Below are 12,640 nucleotides of genomic sequence, written 5' to 3'. Positions count from 1 at the left end.
ATCACATTTAAGGAGTACAAAGAGTACAAATAGTAATCCATTTCAGTGTATACATTAATGCAAAGAAGACATAACCCCAAACACAAGGCATTTAAAATATTTTCTTGCTTTATGCCAAAGAAACTTTTTCAAAGCACTACCTTGAATTGCTTTTCCAGTCGTGTCTTTCCTCCTACTCCTGGTATAAGGATGCTGTTAACATAGCTGTGCAGCTGATTTGAAGATACTTCAGTCTCCTTTCCAAGAATGGCTTCCAACAAGGCATCATGGATGAAAATGTACTGCTCCTAAGAGGTACAATACATGGTAGTCACTGAGGGAGTGTTAAGGGTTAGCCACTCATTCATGAAGTGTACCTTAGTTTAATTCTGCCGCTAACAGGGACCTCCCAGTGATTTCCTTCAAGCACTTACAGCTAGGTGATTTGCTCCAATACTCACTTTATTAGTCCTAACTTATTTTACGGTAGAGATGTGTTAAGTTTAGCTCCGTATTCTATACTGTGCTTATTGCTTCAACTCAATAAGCAAACAAACAAAAAATCGTGTTCAATGAAGGGTTTTAGAACCATCCTCTCCTATGTATTTCTCAGGCCAGACAACATGTTTAACTCCTCCTACCATCTGACACAGCTCTTGAAACAACTGTATCTCTTTCCTAAGTACTTGTGTAGTTATTTAGGAATCCAAATGTTAAGATCCATACAGAAATGGAAAACTGTGATCTGTAGAATAGGATCATGGTCAGAGTATCTTCTAATACAAACCTGTAAATTACTGCAAGCCCTAAAAGAATGAATCTGTCTCTTCACTATCATTTAACAAATTTCAGTTACAGCATTTGCCAGAATCTCCTGAGGATGCCGGCAGCTATTCCTTACCTCAGTCTGGACGAGGTAGTTACGCTGTGTCCTGATATGCTTCAGGAATCCCAGGACGTTAACTGTGCTTTTGTCTTTTATCTGTTGCAGCATGCTGTCTATTACAATATAGGTGCCTGTTCTGCCCACACCAGCACTGTAAGAAATGAAGACACTCAACTGGCACTTTTGTTTTATCATACTGTTAAGTTTGGATTTGAAAAATTACAATCTAAACCCCATTTATTATTTTTCTGAGATGGAGTTTCACTCTGTTGCCCAGGCTGGAGTGCAGTGGCGCAATCTCGGTTCACTGCAACCTCCGCCTCCCAGTTCAAGCAATTCTCGAGCCTCAGCCTCCCGAGTAGCTGGGATTACAGATGTGTACCACTACACCCGACTAATTTTTTATCTTTAGTGGAGGTTTCACCATGTTGGCCAGACTGGTATCAAACTCCTAACCTCAGCTGATCCGCCCACTTTGACCTCCCAAACTGCTGGAATTACAGGTGTGAGCCACCACTCCCAACCTAAACCCCACTTAGATAACCTTAGATGACATATGTTATTCACTTAGCATTGCAACATAAATCACAGAACAAGCGACATGTATTTGAGTACCAAAGTTTAAAACAAACAAAAAAGAGGCAAGAATGCATTTTCAAATGAAACAGAATAAAAGCATTTTTAAACAACCAACTGAAGTCATTTACTGTGGCTGACAGAAAACAAGCTTTATACAAGGATTTCCCAGTGCTTTTGAAAAGGTATTTTATATGGAACATATAAACTAAAAATTTAAAAATGAAATCTTTTCGTATATACTATAAATATTGTTATTTAGAAGAACCTTTCAGAAAAGCCATTTACAAAAACAATCTCTATTCTAGTGTGGAAAGTTCTTGTGTTTAACGTCATATTTTTATTTATTAGGATCAGGCTACAATTTTCCTATAAACAATGAGGATTTTGTAATTTTTGTTTTTTTTTGAGTCAGGATCTTGCTCTATCACCCAGGCTGCAGTGCAATTATGTGAACACAGCTCACTGCAGCCTTGACCTACTGGGCTCAAGGGATCCTTCTGTCTCAGCCTCCCATGTAGCTGGGACCACAGGCATGTGCCACCATTCTGGCTAATTTTTTTATTTTTAATTTAATTTTTTGTAGAAATGGGGTCTCACTTTGTTGCCCAGGCTGGTCTCAAACTCCTGGGCTCAAGCGATCCTCCCACCTCAGCCTCCCAAAGTGCTGGGATTATGGGATTACAGGTGTTGGCCTCCACACCTGGCTGATATTATTAAGAAGAAGATGTTATAAAAACTAGAGATGGATCTAGTTTTTTAAAAATCACAGAAGCAGCAGATGATTTCTTAATATTACAGGAATAGAGCCTCTTTAAAACTATCATAGGTCTTATCCATCCCAGTTTCCAGTGGAAGATTCAGCTTCTAAGTGAAAGCAGTAGCAGTCATTGTGGTCCAAGGTCACTGAGGCCTAAGTCCCCTGCCCCATCTATTTCACATGTTGAATCCCAGACCCTACCTGCAGTGCACCAACACAGGGCCCATTTCTGGCATCCGAGCTGCTGAGGATCTCCTCACGAAAGTCAGTACTGGAAGGGCATACTCGGGAACTCCCATGTCAGGCCACTGTGTGTAGTGATACTGGATCACTACCCTTTCATTCTGACGGCCCTTGGGATTTCCCTTCTGACCCTATGAGAAAAGTGAAAAAAGATGTCTTTAAGGTGAGGGGTGGACATTCTGGAAAAAAATAATGTAAGGGTGTCCGGACACATGACCACTGATCACATTCACCCTAATCACTGTTCCTAGACTAGGTTATTCCCCCTTGCAGCCAACTTTCTTGCCATTAAATTGGAGACATTACCAAGCTGGATATGAAGTGTCACTATCACTTGGAAGACTGTTTAAGATTGTACCAAGAATGAACGTTTAGTATCAGTTTTTTTGGATTTGGAACTATCCAAAGCACTTGTACTTTTCCTGCAAGGCCTCCATTTCCTGACTTTCTGCCCCAAGTCCAGATCTTAGTACTTTGCTTTCATGTCTCTGTGGGCTGTGATTCCCATTCCTTCTCCACTGTCCAGGCTGGACCTTTAGGAGCCAGAGTGCTGGTTGCTGCTGTAAACTATCCAGGAAGTGATGCGAAGATTTTAAATGTCAAATACTTCTGTCTTTAGAGTCAGAGGCAATGTCTCATTTATCTGTCACTTTCATAAATGACTTTTTCAGAGTAGTTTTCCTTTAAGTGTCTGAACTTTTTACATTTTAACTACTTTAGATGAAATATTCTCCAAATAGATTACTTGCTATGATATGATTTCTTATTATCAATACTTGATTTCTAAATTTTTTTTGGATGACTCAGGGTAATTAATCAACACTGAAGCTTGAAGTGTGTCTGGTCCTGTGCTATTGTACAAAGGCCCATGATGGCTTTAATTTAATTCTTCTGTTAACTCTCATTTTTCTACTTTTTCCTGTTAGTATGTAAAACACCTAAAGTTCCTATTTGACTTCTTCTGACTTAAGCTGTTTCTAAAACAAGAGTAAGTGGGCCCTGTTTAAATACCTGAAATATTCCCATCAGTTGGGCTTTGTAAGTTTTTTGCTGGTTATTGATCATCTTGAGCCAGCCAGCAGCTCTATTTCATAGTAGAGAACACAGATGTATTGCTATGCTACTGATATTCATGTTATTTCTGCCATTTTCGGAAATAAACATACATAGAAAGGACAGTTAACCTGGGATCACAGATGGGCTTTGGAGCCACTGAAATTTTACATAAAAATGTGAGTAAGTGTGAATATAAATGGGGCAAGGAGGCTACAGTTTTATCACATTTTCCAAAATGTCCAAGACATCAAGAAAAAAAAAATTATCCCATTGCTGCAAACAACTGCCATACCTAAGTTCTGTGGAATAACTACATTTTTAATGAGCATCTATTTACAGTTCTTAATACAGTATTTCCTCCTTATCTGCAGTTTCACATTCCCGAGGTCAACCACAGTCCAAAAATATTACAGTATTTTAAGAGAAACAATATATATTCATATAACTTTTATTATAGAATATTATTATTGTTCTATTTCAGTATTATTGTTAATCTGTTGCTGTGCCTAATTTATAAATTAAATTTTATCACAGATATGTATGTATAGGAAAAGACATTGTATAAATAGGCTTCAGTACTACCTGAGGTTTCAGGCATCCACTGGGGGGTCTTGAAACATACCTTCCACAATTAAGGTGGGGGACTGTGTACTGCTGTGATGATTGATCTAGGATATTTGTTGTGACAGTGGATTTTCAAAAAGAAACTGAGATAACCTGAAAACAGTATTTCCACAAAAATGTGATTCTCAGGGTATTAGTAGTTCTATAGAGAAGGGTATTATTGTTAACACCAGTGCTCTGGTCACTTATGTTCACTGTAAATTTCTAAAATGGTGGGGGGATATATATTATGTAGCATTCATTTCCCATTCTTGGACAGCAGAATCTGATGTTTACAAGAATCTTACAGGACAAGTATTCCTTGGAACATACTTTGGGAAACAATGCTTTATATCTGTCAGAAAACTGGAATAAAAAAGCTAAATCAAACAGATGCTGCCATATTTGCTGAGTATTACTAAAACCTAAGAGGATGATTTTTTAAAAAATGAAGACTGTTCATGTAGAAATTAAAGAGTTCAGTCAGGCCAGTTAAATTCTATTATATGCTTTGCCAATACCTTTCACACCATACACTGATGTCAGTCAGAAGAGTTATGAAAAAATGTTTTAAAAACACTTTTTAAAAACCAAGTTGGTTGTGAGATTTGGCCTTGGTTGTACAGTAATTTTCAAAGAAGTATAAAAAGGAGATGCCCTGGCAGCCTACCCAATTCCTTCCATACCTTTTTCACTTTTGTATTTCTGACTGAAAAACGACGAACAGTGTAGCAGGCATGTACTTTTGTGCTCTTCAGCGTGACAATAATGTTTCCATATTCCTCACTGTTCTCTGTTGGCCAATACTGATCACATTTTCGCTGCAGAAAGAAAAAAGTTGTAAAGTATAACTGCAATCTATGCCACAATTCTGTTGATAATGTAATTTCAAACGACAATGTTAAAACACAGGTGAGATTGCCATTTAGTTGATTGAAAAAGGAATACCTGAGTTTAACTGCTTAAAGGCAGGTGTGGTCTCTGACAAGGCTGATGGCTTGGGATAAGTTTGTGTAAGACCATGTGAGAAATGGGCCTAGTATTTATGATCACCTTTCAATATATAATGCATTTTTATTTTTATTTTTGCATTATAATGCATTTTTAAAAGGGACTAAGAAAGAAACCTCTATGTCTGACCTGTAAGAAATGTGGGTAGGGTTTGTTATAAAGGGAGCTTAAGTATCATTTGGAAGGCTGGGTTGGATTCATGGAAGGTTCTCTTCTAACTGTGAGACTCTTCTTGTTGTAACTTGGATCACCAAAAGTAAAACAGTGACTCCACAACATTGAAGCAGTGGTGATTTTGAGCAGGGAACCTGAGGCATAGCTTCTTTTATTTATTTTTATTTTTGTTTGTTTTTAATTTTTAATTTTTAGTTTTCGTTTTAGGGTACATGTGCAAGATTTGCAGGTTTGTTACATAGGTAATCATGTGCCATAGTGGTTTGCTGCACCTATCAACCCAGTGTGGTGATTCCTTGAAGTGCAGCTTTTATTCTAGCCTAAATTAGCATCATCTAATGTAAACTCATAATCCAATAAATTCTACAGCATCAATCATTTTTTTAAAAGGTCCTCTTCATGATGGTTAAACTGTTTAGGCAATTTTTGCTTCCCCAATCTTAACTATTAGTAGTTCCTTGTCTACACCATGCTTCTTTCAACTTCCCTGTTTACTGTTCTGTCTGTCCCCTGTACTTAGAACACCCTTTCCTTCTCTTTTTAGGCTGTGTAATTCCTTGTAATCATTGTTCAAGTCTCATCTCAAGTATTAACTCCTTTAAAAAATCTCTGTACAGAGGATACATTGATTCATTTTGCAGCATTCCACTAATACCCTGTTCATCTCTATCATCACATTTACTCTTATAATGCCTTAGCTCTCTTCCCCTCTGAATCATAAGCAAGATAGAGCAGAGACAACACTTTTCATTTCTGTAACTCTTTATACCTTGTCAAGTTCCTACCCTAAAGCAGGTACTCCACAAGTATTTTTTGAATGAAGGTGCATTATTAAGATAGTGAGTCAAAAGGCTCTTACTCTTCCTTTTTCCACAAGGTTCGTAATCATCACAATGATTCCAGTGTTTTGTTCCCAAATCATCCTCCAGAAATCTTCAAATGTAGACTTCAAAGGTCCTTGGGTGGCAATATAGGCTTTTGCTTTGTTGTAACCCTTCAAAATGACACAGCACAAGGTGAGATGAAAGCAGTTATCACAGAAGACCAGTAAATAATTCAAATGCCTTCCATATTGAATGGGATTTGTTTTTAGTGAAAGCTCTGTACAGTATTAAAATACATTAAACAGTTTCTGCTGCAGTCTTCAATTTCCAGAAACAGGTTTATAATAACAGTTCTGACTTACATCAACATAGTTTGCATTAATGTAGTCGCTGTGCTTAGAGTCTTTTCCTGGTAAAGGTCTTAACTTCACCCTACTGTGATCATCTATAGAAGATCAGAAAAAAAAAAAAGAGAAATAAAATGTATAATTCAGAAACTAGCACCATTCTAAAGCACAACACAAGGCAATCAGGTAACATGACATCTCCCAAGGTAGTCTGAGAAAACTTTTGGCAGAACAACTAAATAGAGCATTCAAACCCATCCCAAAATACAGAGCCACTCCTACATCTCCTGCTCTCAGGATGCAAACTCATGTAAAACTATTACAAATTGTAGTCCTCTATATTTTAAAGCCAGTTCAAAGGTATTCGCTTGTTCTGTATTTTAAAGCCAAGTTCAAAGGGCTTTGATTATGCCCTATGCCCCTGTTCCTTCCCCATTAATACAAATATAAAAGGGTGACTGATCTGTCAAGTCCGAAACATCGATTACTATTTTCAGGCCATTCCATTGCTAATTCACTTGGATTCCCTGCTACCCTAACAGAACCTAAGTAATTGAGGAAACCAGAGCTTTTGTTAACAGTAATCTCATTATAGGAATCTGAAGTTAATGTTCAGATTTTAGGATCCACTTGACCTCAGTTAATGAACAAAAGTTGGGGGTAGGTGATGCATGACATGTGTATCTAGTTGCCCAACAGCGTGAGCCTGCTTTTTTTAGGATAGCAAAATAAGGAAAAGGAAGCTGAGGTTATAATTTTATTTTCCCTAGGTAGAAACAGAATGGACAAAACCCAATTTATGTTTCTGTTTATAGTCATTATCATAAAAGGCTAGTAGAAAAAGAAGTCCAATGAGTGGATCAGCATAGGCATTACTGACCTCAGAATATACCAAGCAATTTTTGAGAGCCCTCTATGTTTTTGGAACTGTGAACTGCTTTGGTTGTTCTGACAAACTTTCAGTTTATAGTTGACATGAAACAGGTGTTACTTGATATAAATGGGCCCCAAAGGAAAAATTTTCCTAAGGCATCTGGATCCAAACTGTTATGCCTTAGTGGTCATTAACTGCATATTATTTCTTAGACTGACAAATAAGACATTAATAGATCAATTTCGGAGGTGATTTGGTAACATCCACATATACCTTGAAAGTTGTGATGAATCTGAGAGAAGGTTTTCATACATCATGTTTCTGGCTCATTCACGGTCTGATTTTACTTGTTTTTATTCTATTCTTTGCTATGTAAAGGCATTAATATAGAGGGTAGATGAAGGCAGGCAATGTGCCCAGAATCTGAGTGGCCAAGAGAACTCCAAAACCTAACTCCCTGAATGTTTAAAAATAAAATTACATCTAATTTGAAATTGTGAAAGTAAAATCACAAATGAAGTTGTGAAAGTGCAATTCACATTTAACCAGAGATGATGGTTTTCTAGCAAAACACCATGACTTTTGGGCACATCACACATTAGTTGCTTTGATTTTCTCCTCCTTTTTTTGCCACAATACTTTTAGCAAGGCAGTAAGTAATGTTTGACATTAGAAGTAAAGGATGCTGTGGTGGAGAGAATGGTGTGTGTGTGTGTGTGTGTGTGTGTGTATGTATGCATGTATGTATGTATAAGGCACAGATGTGTATATATCCTTGCCTGATTTCTCTGGTTAGAAAGGAGGTCTATCTGGATAGAGAAATCCTCATAGTCACAGCAGTGGTGATCCTTGATTGAGTTGGCCAACAAATACTGCCAAAGTCAATCCAAAGACTGGGGAGAGGTTTGACTTTCTTCCTTGTTCTCCCCCTGGCTTTTTTAACCAGTTCATTTTCTCAGAAAAGTAGAACAAACAATCCTATTCAAAAGTAACTTGGAGTTTTTGTAACATTTCATTTAGAAATAAAACTATCTTTATTTAATTTATAGAGGACATCGTGTATACAGAAATTCAAGGAATCAATAAAAAACTACTAGAAAAGATGGATTCAGCAAGGTTGTAGGGTACAACCTACAATTGTATTTATACAAACTAGCAATGAGCAATCCAAAAATAAAACTAAGTAAACAATTTCATTTACATTAGCATCAAATGGAATAAAATACTTAGGAATAAATTTAACAAAAGCAGCACAATAGTACAATTCAGGAACAATTGTTGAAAGAATAGCCAAAACAATCTTGAAAAAGAGGAACAAATTTAGAGAACTCACATTAAGAAAGTGAAAAGGGGGGTGGAGCCAAGATGGCCGAATAGGAACAGCTCCAGTCTACAGCTCCCAGTGTGAGCGGCGCAGAAGATGGGTGATTTCTGCATTTCCATCTGAGGTGCCGGGTTCATCTCACTAGGGAGTGCCAAACAGTGGCTGCGGAACAGTTGGTGCAGCGCACTGTGCACGAGCCAAAGCAGGGCAAGGCATTGCCTCACTCGGGAAGCACAAGGGGTCAGGGAGTTCCCTTTCCTAGTCAAAGAAAGGGGTAACAGACGGCACCTGGAAAATCGGGTCACTCCCACCCTAATACTGCGCTTTTCCAACAGGCTTGGAAAACGGCACACCAGGAGATTGTGTCCTGCACCTGGCTCGGAGGGTCCTATGCCGACAGAGTCTCACTGATTGCTAGCACAGCAGTCTGAGATCAAACTGCAAGGCAGCAGTGAGGCTGGGGGAGGGGCGCCCGCCATTGCCCAGGCTTGCTTAGGTAAACAAAGCAGCCAGGAAGCTCGAACTGGGTGGAGCCCACCACAGCTCAAGGAGGGCTGCCTGCCTCTGTAGGCTCCACCTCTGGGGGCAGGGCACAGACAAAAAGACAGCAGAAACCTCTGCAGTCTTAAATGTCCCCCTCTGACAGCTTTGAAGAGAGTAGTGGTTCTCCTAGCACGCAGCTGGATATCTGAGAACGGACAGACTGCCTCCTAAAGTGGGTCCCTGACCCCCAAGCAGCCTAACTGGGAGGCACCCCCAAGTAGGGACAGACTGACACCTCACTTGGCCAGGTACTCCTCTGAGACAAAACTTCCAGAGGAACGATCAGACAGCAGAATTTGCTGTCTCACGAAAATCCGCTGTTCTGCAGCCACCGCTGCTGACACCCAGCAAAACAGGGTCTGAAGTGGACCTCTAGCAAACTCCAACAGACCTGCAGCTGAGGGTCCTGTCTGTTAGAAGGAAAACTAACAAACAGAAAGGACACCCACACCAAAAACCCATCTGTACATCACCATCATCAAAGACCAAAAGTAGAAAAACCTACAAAGATGGGGAGAAAACAGAGCAGAAAAACTGGAAACTCTAAAAAGCAGAGCACCTCTCCTCCTCCAAAGGAACGCAGTTCCTCACCAGCAACGGAACAAAGCTGGACAGAGAATGACTTTGACGAGCTGAGAGAAGAAGGCTTCAGACAAACTACTCTGAGCTACGGGAGGAAATTCAAACCAATGGCAAAAAAGTTAAAAACGTTGAAAAAGCCTCTTTTCCGAGAAAACACCAAATGGCAGATGACGCCGGTGCAGCAGGGGGGCCTGGAGGCCCTGGTGGCCCTGGGTTGGGGAACCGTCGTGGCTTCCACGGAGGTTTCGGCAGTGGCATCCAGGGCCAGGGTCGTGGCCGTGGACGGGGCCGGGGCCGAGGCCGCGGAGCTCGCAGAGGCAAGGCCGAGGACAAGGAGTGGATGCCCGTCACCAAGTTGGGCCGCTTGGTCAAGGACATGAAGATCAAGTCCCTGGAGGAGATCTATCTCTTCTGCCTGCCCATTAAGGAATCAGAGATCATTGACTTTTTCTTGGGGGCCTCTCTCAAGGATGAGGTTTTGAAGATTATGCCAGTGCAGAAGCAGACCCGTGCCGGCCAGCGCACCAGGTTCAAGGCGTTTGTGGCTATCGGGGACTACAACGGCCACGTCGGTCTGGGTGTTAAGTACTCCAAGGAGGTGGCCACCGCCATCCGTGGGGCCATCATCCTGGCCAAGCTCTCCATTGTCCCCGTGCGCAGAGGCTACTGGGGGAACAAGATCGGCAAGCCCCACACCATCCCTTGCAAGGTGACAGGCCACTGCGGCTCTGTGCTGATGCGCCTCATCCCTGCACCCAGGGGCACTGGCATCGTCTCCACACCTGTGCCTAAGAAGCTGCTCATGATGGCTGGTATCGATGACTGCTATACCTCAGCCCGGGGCTGCACTGCCACCCTGGGCAACTTCGCCAAGGCCACCTTTGATGCCCTTTCTAAGACCTACAGCTACCTGACCCCTGACCTCTGGAAGGAGACTGTATTTACCAAGTCTCCCTATCAAGAATTCACTGACCACTTCGTCAAGACCCACACCAGAGTCTCCGTGCAGCGGACCCAGGCTCCAGCTGTGGCTACAACATAGGGTTTTTATACAAGAAAAATAAAGTGAATTAAGCATGAAAAAAAAAAACTTTGAAAAAAAAATAGATGAATGTATAACCAAGATAACCAATGCAGAGAAGGGCTTAAAGGAGCTGATGGAGCTGAAAGCCAAGTTTCGAGAACTACGTGAAGATTGCAGAAGCCTCGGTAGCCGATGCGATCACCTCGAAGAAAGGGTATCAGTAATGGAAGATGAAATGAATGAAATGAAGCGAGAAGGGAAGTTTAGAGAAAAAAGAATAAACGAACAAATCCTCCAAGAAATATGGGACTATCTGAAAAGACCAAACCTACATCTGATTGCTGTACCTGAAAGTGACGGGGAGAATGGAACCAAGTTGGAAAACACTCTGCAAGATATTATCCAGGAGAACTTCCCCAATCTAGCAAGGCAGGCCAACATTCAGATTCAGGAAATACAAAGAACGCCGCAAAGATAACTCCTCGAGAAGAGCAACTCCAAGACACATAATTGTCAGATTCACCAAAGTTGAAATGAAGGAAAAAATGTTAAGGGTGGCCAGAGAGAAAGGTCGGGTTACCCACAAAGGGAAGCCCATCAGACTAACAGCTAATATCTCGGCAGAAACTCTACAAGCCAGAAGAGAGTGGGGGCCGATATTCAACATTCTTAAAGAAAAGAATTTTCAACCCAGAATCTCATATCCAGCCAAACTAAGCTTCATAAGTGAAGGAGAAATAAAATACAGACAAGCAAATGCTGAGTGATTTTGTCACCACCAGGCCTGCTCTAAAAGAGCTCCTGAAGGAAGCACTAAACATGCAAAGCAACAACCGGTACCAGCCACTGCAAAAACATGCCAAATTGTAAAGACCATCGAGGCTAGGAAGAAACTGCATCAACTAATGAGCAAAATAACCAACTAACATAAGGACAGGATCAAATTCAAACATAACAATATTAACTTTAAATGTAAATGGGCTAAATGCTCCAATTAAAAGACACAGACTGGCAAATTGGATAAAGAGTCAAGACCCATCAGTGTGCTGTATTCAGGAAACCCATCTCACGTGCAGAGACACACATAGACTCAAAATAAAGGGATGGAGGAAGATCTACCAAGCAAATGGAAAACAAAAAAAGGCAGGGGTTGCAATCCTAGTCCCTGATAAAATAGACTTTAAACCAAAAAAGATCAAAAGAGACAAAGAAGGCCATTACATAATGGTAAAGGGATCAATTCAAGAAGAAGAGCTAACTATCCTAAATATATATGCACCCAACACAGGAGCACCCAGATTCATAAAGCAAGTCCTGAGTGACCTACAAAGAGACTTAAACTCCCACACAATAATAATGGGAGATTTTAACACCCCACTGTCAACATTAGACAGATCAATGAGAGAGAAAGTTAACAAGGATACCCAGGAATTCAACTCAGCTCTGCACAAAGTGCACAGAATAGACACCTACAGAACTCTCCACCCCAAATCAACAGAATATACATTTCTTTCAGCACCACACCACACCTATTCCAAAATTGACCACATAGTTGGAAGTAAAGCTCTCCTCAGCAAATGTAAAAGAACAGAAATTATAACAAACTGTCTCTCAGACCACAGTGCAATCAAACTAGAACTCAGGATTAAGAAACTCACTCAAAACCGCTCAACTACATGGAAACTGAACAACCTGCTCCTGAATGACTACTGGGTACATAACGAAATGAAGGCAGAAATAAAGATGTTCTTTGAAACCAATGAGAACAAAGACACAACATATCAGAATCTCTGGGACACATTCAAAGCAGTGTGTAGAGGGAAATTTATAGCAC

At 40.6% G+C, this 12,640-nt stretch overlaps 2 protein-coding genes and 1 long non-coding RNA gene across 10 annotated transcripts in view; 2 read left to right on the top strand and 1 right to left on the bottom strand.

Moving 5' to 3' along the window:
* Window positions 1–12,640, bottom strand: part of PTPRG (protein tyrosine phosphatase receptor type G) — a 759,442-nt gene that overhangs the window by 23,801 nt on the left and 723,001 nt on the right. For all 7 annotated transcript variants that reach the window (XM_032149389.3, XM_032149390.2, XM_058437116.1 and 4 more), the window contains 6 exons: window positions 6,475–6,557; window positions 6,148–6,282; window positions 4,790–4,924; window positions 2,403–2,575; window positions 881–1,016; window positions 141–287 (listed from right to left, as the gene is read on the bottom strand). In XM_032149389.3, the coding sequence (XP_032005280.1) occupies window positions 141–287; window positions 881–1,016; window positions 2,403–2,575; window positions 4,790–4,924; window positions 6,148–6,282; window positions 6,475–6,557 (809 nt within the window). The remainder of the gene's footprint in view (window positions 1–140; window positions 288–880; window positions 1,017–2,402; window positions 2,576–4,789; window positions 4,925–6,147; window positions 6,283–6,474; window positions 6,558–12,640) is intronic.
* The window catches only part of LOC116810458 (uncharacterized), a 66,483-nt gene that overhangs the window by 21,053 nt on the left and 32,790 nt on the right, over window positions 1–12,640 (top strand). The window lies entirely within an intron of this gene.
* On the top strand, window positions 9,900–11,085 carry LOC116466613 (small ribosomal subunit protein uS5-like). Its single transcript, XM_032149392.2, has one exon. The coding sequence runs from the start codon at window positions 9,943–9,945 to the stop codon at window positions 10,822–10,824; it is 882 nt and encodes a 293-aa protein (XP_032005283.1). The 5' UTR covers window positions 9,900–9,942; the 3' UTR covers window positions 10,825–11,085.

This window comes from Hylobates moloch, unplaced genomic scaffold, assembly GCF_009828535.3.
Source record: "Hylobates moloch isolate HMO894 unplaced genomic scaffold, HMol_V3 SCAFFOLD_4, whole genome shotgun sequence".
Taxonomy (NCBI): Eukaryota; Metazoa; Chordata; class Mammalia; order Primates; family Hylobatidae; genus Hylobates; species Hylobates moloch.
Note: the sequence above shows the minus strand (reverse complement) of the source record. Positions and strands in the feature narration are given on the sequence as shown.

What these genes read in the sequence shown, in the direction of transcription:
- LOC116466613 (XM_032149392.2), top strand. Translation starts at nt 9,943, where the DNA reads ATGGCAGATGACGCCGGTGCAGCAGGGGGGCCTGGAGGCCCTGGTGGC.